General features: G+C 44.9%; 1 protein-coding gene across 1 annotated transcript; it reads left to right on the forward strand.

The window, feature by feature from the left end:
* The first annotated feature begins 391 nt into the window (after positions 1-391).
* Positions 392-16770, forward strand: LOC117047537 (cytochrome P450 2J6-like). The gene is made up of 9 exons (XM_033150811.1): positions 392-634; positions 5352-5514; positions 7142-7291; positions 7635-7795; positions 9431-9604; positions 12072-12213; positions 14179-14366; positions 15159-15300; positions 16521-16770. Exons 1-9 carry the CDS (start codon positions 464-466, stop codon positions 16724-16726), a joined length of 1497 nt encoding a protein of 498 aa, XP_033006702.1. The 5' UTR covers positions 392-463; the 3' UTR covers positions 16727-16770.
* The last annotated feature ends 1594 nt before the right edge of the window (positions 16771-18364 follow it).

The following is an 18364-nucleotide window of genomic DNA, read 5'->3' on the forward strand; positions in this document are numbered from 1 at the left end:
CTGTAACAACCTGTAAAAGGCAGACACCGCTTGTGTTTCCATGGATGCTGGGGGTTCTGCTCTCTAGCATGCTTTCCCTCATCTTGTCCACGGCAAGTTCACCTCAGCCTCTCAAGTAACTTGAGAGTAGATTGTTTATTCCCTTTGGAACGGGGTGGGGACAAGTCCAGTTCTTTCAGCTGTATTGAAACACTATATTTAACATTCTTAAGGACCGCAAGTAGGATTGGAATCCCTACACCCCGAGAACAACCACCGGTAATTACCAGTAAATACTGTATGATGCAATAAATATTGCCACATCCGTCTTCAGTGTGGACAATATAAAAGGCTGTTGGTGAATGAACAGAGACAAGTGACAATATATTTGAAGGGAAGCAACACGCTCTTGGGAAAACTACGTTCCAGTGCATGCAGCTGTACTAGCAAAATAAATTGGCAGAGAAAAGAAAACAACAGGAGGATGGCTGGGATCTTAGAAATTTTGGTTTTTGTGCTGGTGGCTCTTCTGATTCTGCGCTTCCTGAGACAGCTCTGGTCACACAGACGCTACCCTCCTGGACCTTTCCCACTTGCTGTCATTGGAGGCATGTGGAAGTTTGGGGGAATATTTTCACCAGATATTTTCCTGAAGGTACTTCTTTCTAAATCATTCACTAGTTGAGTAAGAAACACTTCAGTTTTCCAGAAGGTTTTACCAACACAACAGTTTACTCACCAGTTGAGTAAGTGCTGGTCTATTTTTTCCTCAAATCCTCATCATGTTATTGAGCTCTGTGTAAAATTTCAAAGAGATCTGATCATTGGTTATGGAGAAAAAAAATGTACACAAGGCCAAGGATCTCAAGAGGGACAGAAATGCAGATTTCACGAAACTTTGAAGTGCTATAAAATTAAAACTGTTTGAGATAGGGGGGGAATTAAGGGGGCTTCTTTCAACCATAAGGGAAGGGAGTACACCAAGTTTCATCAAAATCCAAGCTGGTGGGTGACGAAACCCTTGGTTTTTTTTGCATTGATCTGATGTGGAATGACCCCTTCCCTAAACAGGGCTGCCTTCAGATGTCTTCTAAAAGTCAGATAGTTGTTTATTTCCTTGACATCTGATGGGAGGGCATTCTACAATAACTTCGCTTCTCGCAGTGAGGGAACCTCTAGAAGGCCCTCAGTACTGGACCTCCGTGTCTGGGTTGAATGATGGGGGTGGAGATGCTCCTTCAGGCATACTGGGCCAAGGCCATTTAGGGCTTTAAAGGTCAGCACCAACACTTTGAATTGTGCTCAGAAACCGACTGGGAGCTAATGTAGGTCTTTCAAGATTTCAATTTTCTCATCATAATGAATCTTATCTGACTTGTTTGCATCACCAATAATCATTTTTTAAATATATAATTCCAAATTGATTGGGTGCATGATTACCCTGTATTTAACTTTGGGGGAGCAAATCCATATACATTATCCAGGGATATATAAGAAAAGAAAAGAAAAAAACTTTTTGTATACATTATATTAGCTGCAATATTCTAAAATATGTTTGTGAATTACTTTTTTACATATGGAATGACTATATTTGACTATAAATTTAATATTCTATATATGTATATTCTATATGGGACGCGGGTGGCGCTGTGGTCTAAACCACAAAGCCTAGGGCTTGTCGATCAGAAGGTCAGCGGTTCGAATCCCCGCGATGGGTGAGCTTCTGTTGCTCGGTCCCAGCTCCTGCCAACCTAGCAGTTCGAAAGCACGTCAAAGGCCAAGTACGATAGATAAATAGGTACCATGACTGCACCTAACGGTCATGGGTCCCTTTACTTTTACCTATATTCTATATACCGTATTTACTCGAATGTAATGCACACCTTTTTTGGCCAAATTATGTCATGGAAATTAGGGTGCACATTAGATTTGATGGCACATTTACATTCACCAGCAAATACTTTTTTGGTTTCAAGGTTCTGAAAATTGAGGTGTGCATACTGTACAGTGGTGCCCCGCTAGACAAATGCCTCGCTAGATGAAAAACTCGCTAGACAAAAGGCATTCGCTAGCGGAAGGCTACCCCGCAAGACGAAAAAGTCTATGGGGCTGCCTCGCAAGACGAATTTTTTTTCTCGTCGCGCGAAAACCGCTACTTTGTATTGGTGCTTCGCTAGACGAAAAAACCGCTAGACGAAGATACTCGCAGAATGAATTATTTTCGTCTAGTGGGGCGCCTCTGTATATGTAAATGTCTTCCATAAAACAAAATGATTTCTATTAACTAATATATTGTTATAAGTAGAGTGGGGAGATCAAGAAATTGATGAATGTCAGAATCTAGCTAATATTGGGGATATGAACGCAAAACACAATTTGCAGAACTGTGCCACACAAGGAATCCCTGGGCTGGCTTATGGAAACCAGTTTGACCAGGGCTAGTTAAGAACAAAAACATGAATAGACAAAGGTGCTGATGGCTTGTGATTAGCACATCAAAGGAAGGCTCTCCGGTCTGTGCTCACATACTGGGCTCACAAGAAAAATGTGCCTCTAAAAAAACTAGGCTTGGGATACCCTGTTTCTCCTAAAATAAGACATAGCCATAAAATAAGCCATAGCAGGATTTCTATGCATTTGCGAAATATAAGCCGTTCCCCAAAAATAAGCCATACCCCGAAAATAAGCCATAGTGACGTGGCACCTCCCATTAAAACAGCCTGGAGAGGCGTGGCTATACAGTGTACCGATGCGACGCAGTTAAAATAAGACATCCCCTGAAAATAAGCCATACTGTGTTTTGTTGAGCAAAAAAAAATATAAGACGGTGTCTTATTTTAGGAGAAACATGGTAGCAGATGGATGGGGAGGAATTGCTTGGAGCAGAGGTGTGTTAGGAAGAAGGAGAACAAAGACAGAACCTTGGACGCAGCGCCGTCTTAAAGGGATCGGGCGCCCTGGCGCGATGATCCCTCGGCGCCCCCGGTGGGCCGCCTCTCCGCCCACCTCCCTCCCGCGCTGGCCGCCCCTCGGGAGGGGGGGTGGCCGAGCGGGGGATGAGGGGCGTGGCGCTGCAAGCCGGCTGCCCTCCGGAGCCCCAGCTGGAGCGCTGGGAAGGGCGTCACAAAGCCCCGCGCCGCTCCAGCGCCACGCCCCTCATCTCCCGAGGGGCGGCCAGTTCGGGAGGGAGGTGGGTGAGCGGGGGATGAGGGGCGTGCGCTGGAGTGGCGCGGGGCTTTGCACGTCCTTCCCAGCGCTCCAGCTGGGGCTCCGGAGGGCAGCCGGCTTGTAGCGTGCCCGCCGGCACGCGGGCGCCCGCCCACCTGCCCATGGGGGCGGGCGCGGGTTGGGGAGGGAGCGCCTGGTATGCCGGCGGGCTCGCGGGGCACCCCTGGGGGGCCTGGTGCCCTGGTGCACTGTGCCACCCAGCCCCTATTATGAGACGGCCCTGCTTGGACGAGAGCCTTGGACTATTGTGCTACACTGTTGCAGGGAACAAGCCCCTCCAGAGATGACCATCCTGTAAGATCTGGACTCCCAGTAGCCCCGTCTTATCTATAGGGGCTACTGGCGTGGTGCGCCAGGGTGCCGCCCCCCCCAGGGGCGCCCCCGCGAGCCTGCCGGCATACCAGCCGCTGCCGCCCATGCCGCTCCCAGGTGGGCTGCAAGCCAGCTGCCCTCGCCTCCCATCCCGCACGGGAAGCCCCAGCTGGAGCGCTGGAAGGGCGCGCAGAGCCCTGTGCCGCTCCAGCGCCACGCCCCTCATCCACCCGCTCGCCGCCCCCCCTCCCGAGGGGCGACCAGCGTGGGAGGGAGGTGGCTCCAGAGGCGGAGAGGCGGCACGCTGGGAGCGCTGGAGGGATCGCCGCGCCACGGCGGCCAATCTGCCTAAGACGGCCCTGACTCCCACAATTCAAATTCCGTTCCAAATATGTGAATAAATCGTTTTTCTTAAAGCTACAACAGTCTCCACTACATCCTGATTCTCAAAGAAGCACAGACCCTGTGGGAGTGCCTCGAACCCCCTTGGAATCTTGCCACAGCAGCTTGGCAGAGATTGGAGGTGGCCCCCAACCTTTTAACAATATAAAGAATTATAAGGGCTATAAGAAACCAGCCCTGGATTGAGAAAATCTAAACAACTATTAGCTAGTTTTGAGTCCGAGCACTGCCAGGGCCACTGCTGTGCAGAAAAGCACCTGTGAGCTGCCGCAGACACCACCACCTAACCTGGTGTCTTGTGAGCAGGACCTCGCACAGGGGAGGAGGGTCAACTCCTGCCTGAGTATCACTCCTTCAGGGATGTGTTCTGCAAGAAGGAGGCAGCCAAGTCCAAGTTGCCATGGCACCAGCTATATTGCTGTGTGATTGAGCTATTCCTGGGGGCACCCTTCCCTTGGAGCTGCCTCTACCCAATGTCTGAGGTTGAGCTTACAGTTCTGTAGTAGTTCCTGGATAAGAATTTGGCAACAGGCTTCTTGCAGTCATTGAAGGTGATGGATGGTGTCCCAGTAGTGCTTGTCAAGAAGAAGTGGGCAGTGGAGCTGAAGGTAAAAAAAGGTAAAGGACCCCTGGATGGTTGAGTCCAGTCAAAGGCAACTATGGGGTTGCGGCGCTCATCTCGCTTTCAGGCCAAGGGAGCTGGAGTTTGTCCGCAGACAGCTTTCCAGGTCATGTGGCCAGCATGACTAAACTGCTTCTGGTGCAACAGGACATCGTGATGGAAGCCAGAGTGCATGAAAACACCGTTTACCTTCCTGCCACAGTGGTACCTATTTATCTACTTCCACTGGTGTGCTTTCAAACTGCTAAATTGGCAGAAGCTGGGACAGAGCAATGGGAGCTCATTACCAACCTTCCAATCGGCAAGCCCAAGATACTCAGTGGTTTAGACCACAGCACCAACCGGGTCCGCGTCCCTTTAGTGGAGCTGAGACCTTGCTTGGATTATAGAAACCTCAACCGGATCATAATCCCCACTTAGTACCCACTGCCTCTCTGAACAGTTTTCTGCTTGACCTGCATTTCCCTTTCCCCCACTCCTTTCCCATAGAAAACTCATTCTTTAGTGCTAAATCGGAGCAAATGTCAATCTGAATAAAATCTGAACTTCTGTTTGTTCTGACTGAGCTCTAAAGAGTGGTTTTCCTGGGGGGGGGGGAAAGCAGCAGGACAAGATTTAGTGTGGGTAAGTCCTCAGTCTCACAACAACTGGACAGCCTTGAAATACACTCTGTTGTGGTGAAGAAGAAGCCTTTGCCAGCTGACTGAATGCCTGTCACAGTGGCAATAAGCTATAGTCACAAAAGCTTGTAATCATCTGCTATGTTTTAACATAACAGTTCTCTTTTCTACTTTAATGCTAATGGCAGCTGGCTAAGCAATATGGAAACATTTACCTTATATGGATCGGACATAAATCTGTGTTAGTACTGTCTGGATTCCAAATGGTGAAAGAAGGCCTTACAAACCTACCAGAAGTCTTGTCTGAACGACCAGTGACCCCTTTCCTGAAAGCTGCACTTAAAAAAAAGGGTAAGTTGTTGAGAAGGCTGATGGGTTTTGCTGGCCCTATCTCAAGAGAAGAGTATAAAATTGAATATGCCCCATCATCTGAAGTTCTTTCCAACAGACGAGGTCTTCAAAGAAGCCATTGTACCTGTACTGCATTTACCAGCTCGGTCACTAAGATTGCCACAAAATCTGGTTCATAGGCTAGGCTCTTGCGCAAAACTCAGAAGCCAGCAAAGCTGATGTGAACTTATGATGACACTTTTTGTGGGAGTCTTGGGAAGGTACTGAAAGAGGAAGTCTTGCTGATTTGAAAGGAAGAAGTGACTCTTCCGTGCGTGAGAAGTAGAGTGAAGGAATTTAGTGGTGAATATATTCTGATTTCATTCATTCTGTGATGCCTCCCCAATGCTACACGATTGCTGTCCAGAGAGACTAAAGTGCAAAAAAGTGAAACCAAAATAAACCATAACAAAAAAATTACAGGATTTCAGCAGAAAGTTATAGGATATGCACTTATTGGAAATGAAGCAGTCTCTTCTTTTTATGTTTAGGTTTTTTTCTTTATTGATTTGGCTTTTTATGAACCTTATTTTTTGATAGTTTTCTATAAGTATTACTTATATGCAGGAATTAATATTTGAACATATATATCTGTGATAAAGGAGGACGTTTACAGAGAATTGAGGATTAGAAAAAGAAGGGATCTGTGTGGGAGGCAGATCAGAGTGGGTTTTCTCAGGGTGTCAGGCTGAGGAACGGGGGGGGGGGGGAGACATCCTAGGTGGGAGATGGGGGATTAGATAGATGTTTATTCGGCATTTGCGGCCATCTTACAATACAAAACAGAACAAACAAAAGAGAATCAAATAAAACAACGGCACCGTACAAGCCGCAAATAAGAACACAACTCACAAGGACCAATATTAACATTTCCATAAAAGCATATCTCAGAGAAATTTTAAAGTTAAAATTTAAGCATAAAACTAAAATCAGTGACTAATTTCGTTTTGGAAAACATATTTATAATTTCATTAATCAGCTAACATCCCCATTCGTCTCTTATACGCAATAACGGCTGTTAGGAATCTAGCAACCTGTAGGGTTATGTAAGGGTCCACATCTTGTAGAACCCAAGCAAGACGTAGGTCAACTGGCTTATCAGCAATAGACTGAATTATCGGATTTAATATACTGGCACGGATCGAACTGTACATAGGGCAATTGAACATTACATGCTGTAGAGATTCAGTTGATTTATTTTCACAGGCACACTTGGGGGAAACTTGGCCAGGAGATGGGGGAATAAACTCTCGGTATTCTTTACTTGATATGTTGCCTTTTCTTATCTTTCTTTAAAAGAGTTTGGATTTTATTGCTTAATATCTCTGTGTTATATTGAAATAAGTTCCAGTGCTTGAAGACAAGATAAAGTGATGGCCTCATAGGCATTTTCTGAAGCGTACAGTGCTGGTGAATATCACTGTACTAGACAGATTCTGTGCCAGTCTTGCAGTTCTTGGGTTGTGAAAGAAAGGCACCTCTGAATCTGCACTAAATTTGGTCTCATCTTGGTTGACTGGCAATTTTTAAAATATGGCATTTTTGTGAGTATCTATAATGTTTTCTCATTGATTCCTTCCTGTTTTAGGTTTGGTATTTTCCAATGGTCACACCTGGAAGCAGCAGAGACGGTTCAGTGTCATTACTATGCGGAAGCTGGGTCTGGGGAAGACAGGCATGCAGTTCCAAATACAAGAGGAAGCCTGTCGTCTTGTAGAGGTCTTTGCACGTGCAAAAGGTATGTGATATTACCATATTTACATGAATCCAATGAACACCTCAGTTTTCAAAACCTTGGAACCAAAAAAGTATTTGCTGGCAAATGCAAATGCGCCATCAAATCTAATGTGCACCCTAATTTTCACAATGTAATTTGGCCCAAAAAGGTACACATTACATTTGCGTAAATATGGTAAGTAATAATGCTAATACCTATCCCAGTTTGCAGAGATCTTTATGCATAATCTCTGCACGTTTTGGAATAGAATTTCATACATTTTCACTTGTATTCAAATATTTTTAAAATAGCAATTGATCCTAGCAGCTTTCCGAGATATAACTGTAAATGATTTCATTTGCAGGACAGCCACATGATTTTTCACTCCCCATCACTAATGCAGTGTCCAGCTTGATATGTGTTTTGGCTTTTGGATACCGATTTTCTCTTGAAGATGAAAAATTCCAAAAATTGATGGATGCCGTTGATTGCTTGTTGAAAGATGCAAATACCATACTTCACATGGTGAGTAGTCTTTTGATTCCCAGAGTCCTAACTCAAATAAGCATTCATAGAACATTATGATAGTACTCCTAAATCTGAGGGCTCATCTACACTTCCATTTGTCCTCCAGGTCCCCGTCCCCCCAGAAAACCTGCTGTTTACCACTGAATTGGAACAAATGTCAGTTGCTTTTTCTGTGAGTTAATTCACAGAATCATTCAGTGATAAACAGTGGGTTTTCCTGGGGAAAGCGGCAGGAAAATGAAAAACTGTTTGGATCCGTGTCTAGAAACATGGCACAAGCAGAAGTGTGCATGAGCCCTCAGATTACTCAATTCATTGGAGTGATATGTGAATTTAAATCCGGGTTCGATGGCCCATCTTGTATGCCTCCTTCCGGCAACTTTTGCAGCCAAGCTGATGCCAAGGAAGGAAAGTCCACAACCTCCTGAGGGAGTCCATTCCACTGTCAAACAGCTCTTCCTGTCAGAAAGTTCTTCCTGATGTTCAGACAGAATCTCCTTTCTTGCAACTTGAAGCCATTGGTTCAAGTCCTACCCTTTGTCAAAAGCCTTACTGAAATCAAGATACACTATAACCACAGCATTCCCCTGATTCACCAAGCTTGTAACTCCATCAAAAAGAGAAATGAGATTCATCTGGCATTGCTTACTTTTGAGAAACCCATGCTGGGTCTTAGTAATCACAGCATCCTTTACTAAGTGCGCACAGACTGACTGCTGAATGAATGAATGCCGCACTAAACTCTTTACAACAAAGATGAGCCAAAATGTGACAATAATTCACCTTAGCACTGTGTCCTTAAGCTTTGACAGTTCACATAAATTTAATACATATATACCTCACTTTTCTCTAAAGTATTCCAAGAGACTAAAGAGAAACCAGGAATGAACAACCCCCCCACCCCACAAAGCTTCAGAAGCAATATAATCATAACTGCAACACCTTTAAAAAACTTATTAAAACAATATGCAACAAAATCAGAACAGACAGGTTAGTTAAGTTAAGTTCAGAACACAGCAGCATCTATCCATCAACAGATCATCTTCAGACCCATGTTTATTCGCCTAAACAGAAAAGTTTAGGAGGAACTTCCTAGAAAGGGTATTTCATGTTTTTGCTGCCACTATGGAAAATTCTCCAAGAATTCTGCCAGCTGCTGTATTTCTAATGATGATGGGACCAAGAGCAGGGCTCAGAGACTGAAGTTGTGGTTCTGAAAGGAGAATACAGCTTTAGGTACCCTGGTCCTGGGTCATGAAGGATGTAAAAATAGGTAACAGTAACAATGGTGTAAAATGAATGTTCTATGAACTGACTGTTGGCAGCTGCATTTTTGTACTGGTTAAACATCCCAACCTGTCTTCTGATGCGGTCCTATATAGTAAGGGTTGCAGTCATCTAAGTAGTGCATGAATGCCCAATTCACTGCCAGCTGAAGTGATATAAAAACACTTTGCCACTTGCCATCCAGGTGTAACTCTGGGTCAAACGGCGCCCACAGACATTTAGCCACAGCCTCAATAATAATCCAGGCCATGATTCTGAACTGCCAGTCCAAATGAGTTTGTGATAGACCTTGTTACCAAACCAATTTGTAGTAGTGACAGGTTTTTGCTTTCTTCTCCTCTGCAGCTGTATGAAGTCTTCCCATGGCTCATGAAACATTTCCCAGGGCCTCATAGGAAGTTATTTGCCTCCGCAGACTTGGTACTTTCATTTGCAAAGGAGGAGTTAGAAAGGCATAAGGAGCAACGAAAGGATGAGCCACAGGATTTCATTGATTTCTATCTACTTCAGATGGAGAAAGTAAGCATCCACTGTCAACTTGAGGCACTTGGGGACTGTCCACACTACAATGTGTGCTTGTGTCTGAGTTCCCACTTACTTTGTGTAGTGCAAATGAAGTTACCCTCAAACAGAACCTGTCTTGATTCTTTCCCTCTGTAAATTTGGGGTTACCTGATACAGGGATAATTCAGTATACAGTCATACCTCGGTTCTCCAAGGGAATCCATTCCGGATGTCTGTTCAACTTCCAAAACGTTCAAAAACCAAGGTGCGGCTTCTGATTGGCTGCAGGAACTTCCTGCACTCCATTGGAAGCTGCGGAAGCAGCATTCCAAAGAACGTTCACAAACCGGAACACTCACCAAGATGTTCGAGTCACAAGGCGTTCGACAACCAAGGTATGACTGTATTGGGGGGAAACTGGGCGTTAAACCACTTCATTTGGGGTCATAGATTATTTATTGTAGTGGTTTTGGCTGGGTGGATCAATAATCACTTTTTGCTGCTCTCAATTCCATGCCCACTACATCCTGAATGCTTTTACTTCTTTTCTGGCTGTGCTCATAACTATTTCCAGTTAACTCCTGAACAGAGGAATATATTTGTCTCTTTTGATTCCTCAGATTTTTGCACAAAACCAGAAAACAGCACAAGCAAATTTACAAATTCTAAACTGTACTTTTGCACTTTTTGGGTGGGGATTTTTTTTTAAAGGGTGTGCTATCTGCAAGCATACCCTCACAGTACTTAACTGACATGATAGTGTCCACAAATTGGAAGGCAGGGGCAAACCCCAAAGAGAACACCTGCTGATATTCATATGCATATTCAAATATGTGTACGTGTGTGTGCACTACTCTGGTCTAATATGAATGGGGGAAAGTATATTAATACCTAAATAATGCTCAGATGCATACAAATATTATGCTGCTTGAAAGAGAAACCACCCCTGCCAGGTCCAACATCTTAAACAGTTTTGCTGCACCATGTAAACACATTCCTGACCTCACCCATGTCCTTTTTATGCCTAAAGCAGGCACCTCTGGAAGTTTAAGTATCCACTTGGTTTGCTAATATTGCTCACCCAAGGAATCACTGAATTCCTAGCTAGGATTGAGCCCTGTTATCTGTCGGGCTACTAAGAGATTTTATTTTATTTTATAACATTTGCATTCAATCTGTCCTCACGGCGCCCTTGTATTAAAACCAGTCTCTAAAGTAGTTTGTAGGTGCATTACACACCATACATTTAAAGCATATGATTCCCCCTTCCCAAAGAATGCTAGTTTACCCCCAAAGAGCTACAGATCTGAGGATCCTTATAAACTACAGTTCCCAGGATTCATAGAATCACAGAATTGTAGAGTTGGAAGGGATCCCAAGGGTCATCTAGTTCAACCCCCTACTATGTAGGAATCTCAACTATAGCATCCAAGGCAAATGGCCATGCAACCTCTGTTTAAAAACCTCCAAGGAGGGAGAGTCCACCACCTCCCAAGGGAGACCATCCCACTGTCAAACAGTGTTAGTGTTAAGTTCTTCCTGTTGTTTAGTTAGAATCTCCTTTCTTGCATTTTGAATTCATTGGCTTGAGTCCTACCCCCCAGAACAGCAGAAAACAAGCTTGCTCCATCTTCCATGTGACAACCTTTCAGATATTCGAAGAGGGGCTATCATATCTCCTCTCAGCCTCCTTTTCTACTCCAGTCAGCTTGATTTCATTTTTGGGTGTGTGTGTGTGGGGGGTGGTGGTCAGACAACAAAGCCGACAGAGTCATTCAGAAGTGTACAATGTCCCTGATCTGCTCTGAGACGCCTTGTTAGTGGTGTGACCTGATTCAGAAAAACATTTCCAAGATCACCCCAGTTCACCTTGTAATTTCTGGTACACAAACAGACAATGCAAACCACTATTAAATAAAATAAAAAATAAAAAATTCCTTCCAGTAGTACCTTAGAGACCAACTAAGTTTGTTCTTGGTATGAGCTTTCGTGTGCATGCACACTTCTTCAGATGCACACGAAAGCTCATACCAAGAACAAACTTAGTTGGTCTCTAAGGTGCTACTGGAAGGAATTTTTTATTTTTTATTTTGTGTTGACTATGGCAGACCAACACGGCTACCTACCTGTAACTGGCACTATTAAATAAGTTTGGGAGAGGACACCCATAAACTTGCACTGGATTTGTGCAGATGATGCCACTGTTTTTGCACCATCACCCCAATTTTTTTTTTGAAAGCTGACTTGGGAAGGGCTGTGGTTTCTTCTTATTACCTCTTATTCTGCATGTCTTTAGAAGGGTGTTGGAGAGATCCTTTCCTACTCCAGTCCATGACTGTGTCCAAGTACCTTCCTGCACACTCACCTGTAAAACATATTATTAGGTGTTGCGATAGGAAGACACCCCCCCCCCCAGGTCAGATAGATTTTGTGTGGCCTGTAAATAATCCCAACATTTCACCTTTTCCATTATCGTCAACAGAGCAAGGATGACCCCAACTCTACCTATGATGAAGACAACCTGGCAGAGTGTGTTCTTGACCTCTTCATCGCAGGGACAGAGACGACTGCTGCTACTCTGAAATGGGCACTGCTCCTCATGGTGTCTTATCCAGATGTTCAAGGTGAAGGAGAACTTTGCAATGGAAGCAAGCACCTCTTTGGATCCCTTAGAGAAGAGCTTAGATTTATTTGCTTTTTAGTAGCAGATTGTAATTCTTCCAAGGTTTCATAATGGGTGGATGACAGATATATGTTCATAGTCTGAGCACAATTATTTTCTCAAGAGCAACCAGAATGCCCCATGATCCGTTTGGGAGAATCTGTACCCAGTTCTCCCCAATAAAAATGCAACAAATTATCCACACTGTTCCCACAGTGGCTGACCAGGTGTGTATGGGAAGCCTGTGAACAGGACCAGATTGGAACAGTATTCTCTGTACTTGTGATTCCCACCGACTGGTATTTACAGACATACTACTTTTTACACTGGAGGGATGAGGGAGAACATAGCCATCATGTTTATCAGCCATTGATAGCCTTATCCTCTAAAAAATTATCAAATCCCCTTCTAAAGCCATTCAGGTGAGTGGGCATCACATCTTGTGGGAGTAAATTCCAGAATTTAACCCTGCACTATGTGAAGAAGTAGGGTACTTTCCTTTGCCTGTCCTGAATCTTCCAATACCAGCCACAGGTATTTGCCTTGGGATATGGCTGATGCTTTTGAATTGTGGTGCTGGAGGAGACCCTTAAGAGTCCCATGGACTGCAAGAAGATCAAATCTATCCATTCTTAAAGAAATCAGCCCTGAGTGCTCACTGGAAGGACAGATCCTGAAGTTGAGGCTCCAGTACTTTGGCCACCTCATGAGAAGAGAAGACTCCCTAGAAAAGACCCTGATGTTGGGAAAGATGGAGGGCACAAGGAGAAGGGGACGACAGAGGATGAGATGGTGGGACAGTGTTCTTGAAGCTACTAACATGAGTTTGGCCAAACTGCGAGAGGCAGTGAAGGATAGGCGTGCCTGGCATGCTCTGGTCCATGGGGTCACGAAGAGTCGGACACGACTGAACGACTGAACAACAACATGGCTGAGCAGGGCACAGTGTGGGTCGCCACTGTGGCCAAGCAACCACTTTGCCAGCCATAGAATTGTGCTAACTAGCCTGTTTTGTTTCCATGCACTGGCTGCAATCTTGTTCTGTGTGGGAGAGAAGCCAGGCGTACTTCCAGCATTAAAAACTATGCACTGAGTTTCAGTAGGGGCAGAACTGAGTGGGTGAAAGAAACATTAGATCTGGCTCCTGGTGAAATAGTCTTCCCAGACAGTAAGGAACTCCCCTATGAATTTGTGGAAACATGAGAAACTGGCTGCTACTGAGTCAGGGCCAGGGCAGGGCCGTCTCGTCCATAGGGGCTGGTGGCGCGGCGCGGCAGGTCACCGGGCTCCCCGGGGGTGCCCCCGAGCCCGCCGGCATAGCGGGCGCCCTCTCCCCAACCCACCCCCGCCCCCACAGGCGGGCGGGCGGGCGGGTTGCAAGCTGGCTGCCCTCACCTCCCGGAGCCCCAGCTGGAGCGCTGGAAGGGCGCGCAAAGCCCCGCGCCGCTCCAGCGCCACGCCCCTCATCCCCCGCTCGCCCCCCCTCCCGAGGGGCGGCCAGCGCGGGAGGGAGGCGGGCGGAGAGGCGGCACGCCGGGGGCGCCGAGGGATTGCCGTGCCACGGCAGCCGATCCCTCTAAGACGGCCCTGGGCCAGGGTCCATCCAGCTCAGTATTGCCTACAGTGGCTGCCATCAGCTCTCCGGGGTTTCAGGGAAGGAACCTTCCCAGCCCTACCTGGAGATTCTGGGAATTGAATCACGGACTATTGCAAAGCAGAGCAATAGACCTTTTCCATATGCAGCTGCATTTATTTAATTGTTAATGTCTTATTTTCAGGGTGCTGCCAACATATACCAATGAGCCTCTATTAATACAGTATACCATGGTCTTTTCATCCCACCCTCTACAGTTTAGTTGCTGGGTGTTTCTCAAATTAAAACTAGTTTATTTTAAAATAAAGCTTCATTTCCCACTTTTTCCTGCAGATAAAGTCTACAAGGAGATGGAGGATGTTTTTGGTTCCTCCCTTCCCATTTGCTATGACGATCGAAAGAAACTGCCTTACACCAATGCGGTGATGCATGAAATTTTGCGTGCAAAATATCCCTTATTAATTGGGATTCCCAGACGAAGTGCAAAGGATACGGAAATGCATGGTTTTCACATTCCAAAGGTACAGGATATAGATAAGGCAGCAGCTGTATATTTTGAGAGCAAAGAGTGCCTGATAGTGGCACTTTAAATGCACACATGTAACACAAAATCCGAGGGAGAAGGATCTCCCCTCTCTTGGAAAAAAAATAATCTGAAGATTAATAACCTGAAAGTTAATAAATTCTATAATGACAAATACAAGGAACAGACTATTGCATAAGTGATCTGGGATGAGAGGATGAAACCCAAACACATAACAAGTTTCATCAAGATACATATAACCATAGAATTGTAGAGTTGGAAGGGACCCTGAGGGTCATCTTGTCCAAGCCCTTGCAATACAGGAATCTCAACTACAACATCAATGACAGATGGTCATCCAATCTCCAAAGGCATAAAAACTTGCAGGGAAAGTGTCCAGTACAAGAATCCTTAGACCTGCTTTCCTATAATTTGGCAGGCTTTTCCCACCCCGGGGGGATTAGCATGCATGCCAATTTCATTCACTTCTGTGAAAACGGAAAGAAAAGTTATATAATTCCCAACAACACATTGAAGCAGAAGGAGAGCAGACTCAAACACGCCCTGTGTTGAACTGAGCAGCCTCTGATGGGCCTTGGGCTGACACACACCACATTCTGATGCACCAAATCAGAATTAGAATCAAATATTGTGATTATTGTACACCATGAATATAGACTGTATCTCTGTATGTGAGAAATGTGTTAAGATTGATTACTGGGGCAGTGAATGGCAAAACTGTTTGGTGCTGGTCCAGATGTACTCTGAGCCAACTGTTTCTTCTTTTCAGGGGACATTTGTTATTACAGATCTGAAGTCTGTTCTTGCTGATCCCACGCGATGGGAAACACCTGAAGAGTTCAACCCGCACCATTTTTTGGACACGGATGGAAATTTTAGGTCTAGAGAAGAATATCTGCCATTTGGAGCAGGTAAATGCAGAAATAATTATGGTCACGTTTAGTAGCTTGTTTCAAACAAGCGGATGGTCAAAGTTGATTAAACAGAGGGAGGGCCATAAATGGATCCCCTGTGGTTTAAAAATCAGGTTGAGGTTATCGTGTTAAGAAAGCAATGAATTTAACATGCTTCTTCCAACCATTTTTCCAATCCGAATTCTCCCTCCTTAGAGTAGGAGTAGCTCTCCAGAAGTTGTTGGGCTACAACGTCCATAATCCATTACTCTTAGCCATGCTGGCTGGAGCGGATAGGAGTTGTAGTGGCACTTGGAGGGTACCACATTGGCTATCCATGCTTTGGAGCAAATAGCATCTCTGGAAGAGCAATTTACCGGTAGTTTAGGGAAATGGTTTAAGAGGGGAAGGGTTAAATCTTCACTCTCCCAGAATTAAAGCCCCTATCAGAATTGGGGGATCCAGTAGTTATATATGGGTGTATTTATCTATTTATTGCAGTTTTCTTCCTTTTTTATTTACAAAATTATATACTGTAAATTTCATAAAATTCCAAAAATTATTAACATAAAATGATGAATTAGTTATAAACTGTAACTCTGTTGTAGATTGCATCCACTTCCTTGTACAAAATATATTTCTCTCTGGCTACTGCAGAAGGTTAGCCCAGAACAACCAGCTGCTCCAGCCTCTTCTCTCTCTCTTTCCATCTCTCTCTCCATTTCTTCTTTTTGTTGTAAGGAGCGTCACACCCCATGGTCGCCTTTGACTGGATCTCCATCACTGTGGCAGCTGCCTCTATGGGTCACAAGGTGTCTGCTCTGAGATGTTGGGGATTCACACACAGGCAATGTGTGATGAAATGCACTTTGATTTATTCCTTCTCTTATGCCCTTCTGGCAGTAGTTAGACCTGCTTTCCCAAAGTACTACATATAGTGATACAACCATGACCTGTATGCTCCATAACCAACTGCTCATGCTGCTTTCAAGCATTGTCTTCCTTTGGGAATTGCAGCCACTCAAGGTCAGCTTCCAGTATTTCCTGGAGTAAAGCCAGGACCCTCAGGATGACAACCCAGAGGATTAAAGGGAGATACGTTGGGAATAGCTGTTTTCCAGCTTTTTGTTGTTGTCGTCGTCATGGCTAAAACTACTTGCTGAGCAAATCAGATGAACTGGAGAACAGATGGAGTTGGTTATGACTCAATTGCTGCTTTCCCCTTCTTTCCTTTGCAGGGGCTCGAGCCTGTGTGGGAGAGCAGATGGCCAAGATGGAGATATTCATCTTCCTAACCACCCTGTTGAGGGCATTCCGCTTCCAGCTGCCAGAAGGAGTGAAAGAACTCAATAAAAAGCCTGTTTTGGGGCTGACATTGCACCCCCACCCTCACAAACTCTGTGCTGTTCCCCGCTGCAGTGCATCAGGAAGCCTATCAAAATAATTACTGTGGTTTGTTTATTTATTGCAACAAATTTCTCCATTATTATTTTCCACATTGACTGACATTCCGTCCTTGGCTTACTCAGTTCTACTATCTCTGGACCAATTAAAATATCCCTCATTTGTTGCAGGGGCAGAGTTTGGTAATCTTTGATAATATGACGCCCAGAGCTAGGCCAAAATTTGGCGCCCTCAAACAGATCTTCTCGATTGTGTGTCTTCTCAATTTTGCACCCCCTCGGCTCGGTGCCCTGTGGAGGGGAACCCCCCCCACCACCACCATGCTCGTTGCAGTTTCTGTGCTCAGGACTGAATTCTATATCTGAACTTAGGTATTTTTAATGCTATGCCATTCAAAGGTGAAAAGGAAGCTCATTTGTTGAATCTGCTCTTTTTCAGCTTATAGAGTCATTGTATTTTCTGAATTGGAAATTTAAAAATTGCATGCTGATATGGGTCAGTAGTGGAGTTTTGTGCTGTGTTGACATACTAACATATTTGTAGCACAAAAATGTAGCTTTTTTTAAATCCAGAAGCGTTCATGCTTGTCCTCAACATACTGCTTTCATTGTAGGCTGATTCTAGATCCTGCCATCTACAAGCCTAGGGGTGGCTACTTGATATGTGAAAACCCTCCTCATTATTATGTTTTCTATGCCTTTTCCACCATGCACATGTCCCAGGTGAATAAATGTCACTGGTCAGGTGTAGATACTTCCTGTGCCACCATTGCTGGGATAGTCCATATCTGTTTTCAAATGCAGGTAGGGACCCGTGTTGGTCTGCCACAGTCGAAACAAAATAAAAAAATTCCTTCCAGTAGCACCTTAGAGACCAACTAAGTCTGTTATTGGTATGAGCTTTCGTGAGCATGCATACTTCTTCAGAAGTCACCAGACCCTTATATATAGTGAGAGGGTGGGGAGGGGTATTACTCAGAAGGGTGGTGGGAATGGGTGATTGGCTGATAGGTGTGGTGAACCTGTTGACGACTGTTAATGACTGCAATTGGTCTTACAGGAAAAAGCAAGGTGTGAGATGGCTAAAAATAGCTATATCATGTACAGTGGTGCCTCGCAAGACGAAATTAATTCATTCTGCGAGTGCTGTCGTATAGCGAATTTTTCGTCATGCGAAGCACCAACGGGGGAATAGCGGTTTGACGGGGGGGGGGGGGAATCGGAAATTTTTTCGTCTTGCGAGGCAAGCCCATAGGAAAATTCGTCTTGCGAGACAGCCTTCCGCTAGCGAATGCCTTTTGTCTAGCAAGTTTTTCGTCTAGCGGGGTACCACTGTATAATGAGATAAGAATCCAATGTCTCTATTCAGACCAGGTTTCCCCATGGTTTTAAGTTTGGTAATAAGTTGCAATTCAGCAACTTCTCTTTCCAGTCTCCTGAAGGAGAACACTTCAATCTCCCAGGACATTCTATACAAGATCTCAAAGTAGCTGTCTTATTACAAAATAATTTCAGAAATAGACTGGGGGTGGCACGATCCGGTGCATGCTGCGGTGCCGGGGCAAGCCCCAGCCATTGGAGGCCATAAAATTGAAGATGTGTTGACCTTTAATATCTAGGTGTAATTTTCCAAGCCTCTGGCTCAAGGAAAGCCCATAACATTCAAGTAACCAACGATG

The sequence above is a fragment of the Lacerta agilis genome, chromosome 5 (assembly GCF_009819535.1).
Source record: "Lacerta agilis isolate rLacAgi1 chromosome 5, rLacAgi1.pri, whole genome shotgun sequence".
Classification (NCBI taxonomy): domain Eukaryota; kingdom Metazoa; phylum Chordata; class Lepidosauria; order Squamata; family Lacertidae; genus Lacerta; species Lacerta agilis.

What these genes read in the sequence shown, in the direction of transcription:
- LOC117047537 (XM_033150811.1), top strand. Translation starts at nt 464, where the DNA reads ATGGCTGGGATCTTAGAAATTTTGGTTTTTGTGCTGGTGGCTCTTCTG. An exon ending in GGTCTTTGCACGTGCAAAAG is followed by an intron (nt 7,292 to 7,634) that starts GTATGTGATATT and finishes TTTCATTTGCAG; the next exon opens with GACAGCCACATGATTTTTCA. An exon ending in ATATCTGCCATTTGGAGCAG is followed by an intron (nt 15,301 to 16,520) that starts GTAAATGCAGAA and finishes TTTCCTTTGCAG; the next exon opens with GGGCTCGAGCCTGTGTGGGA.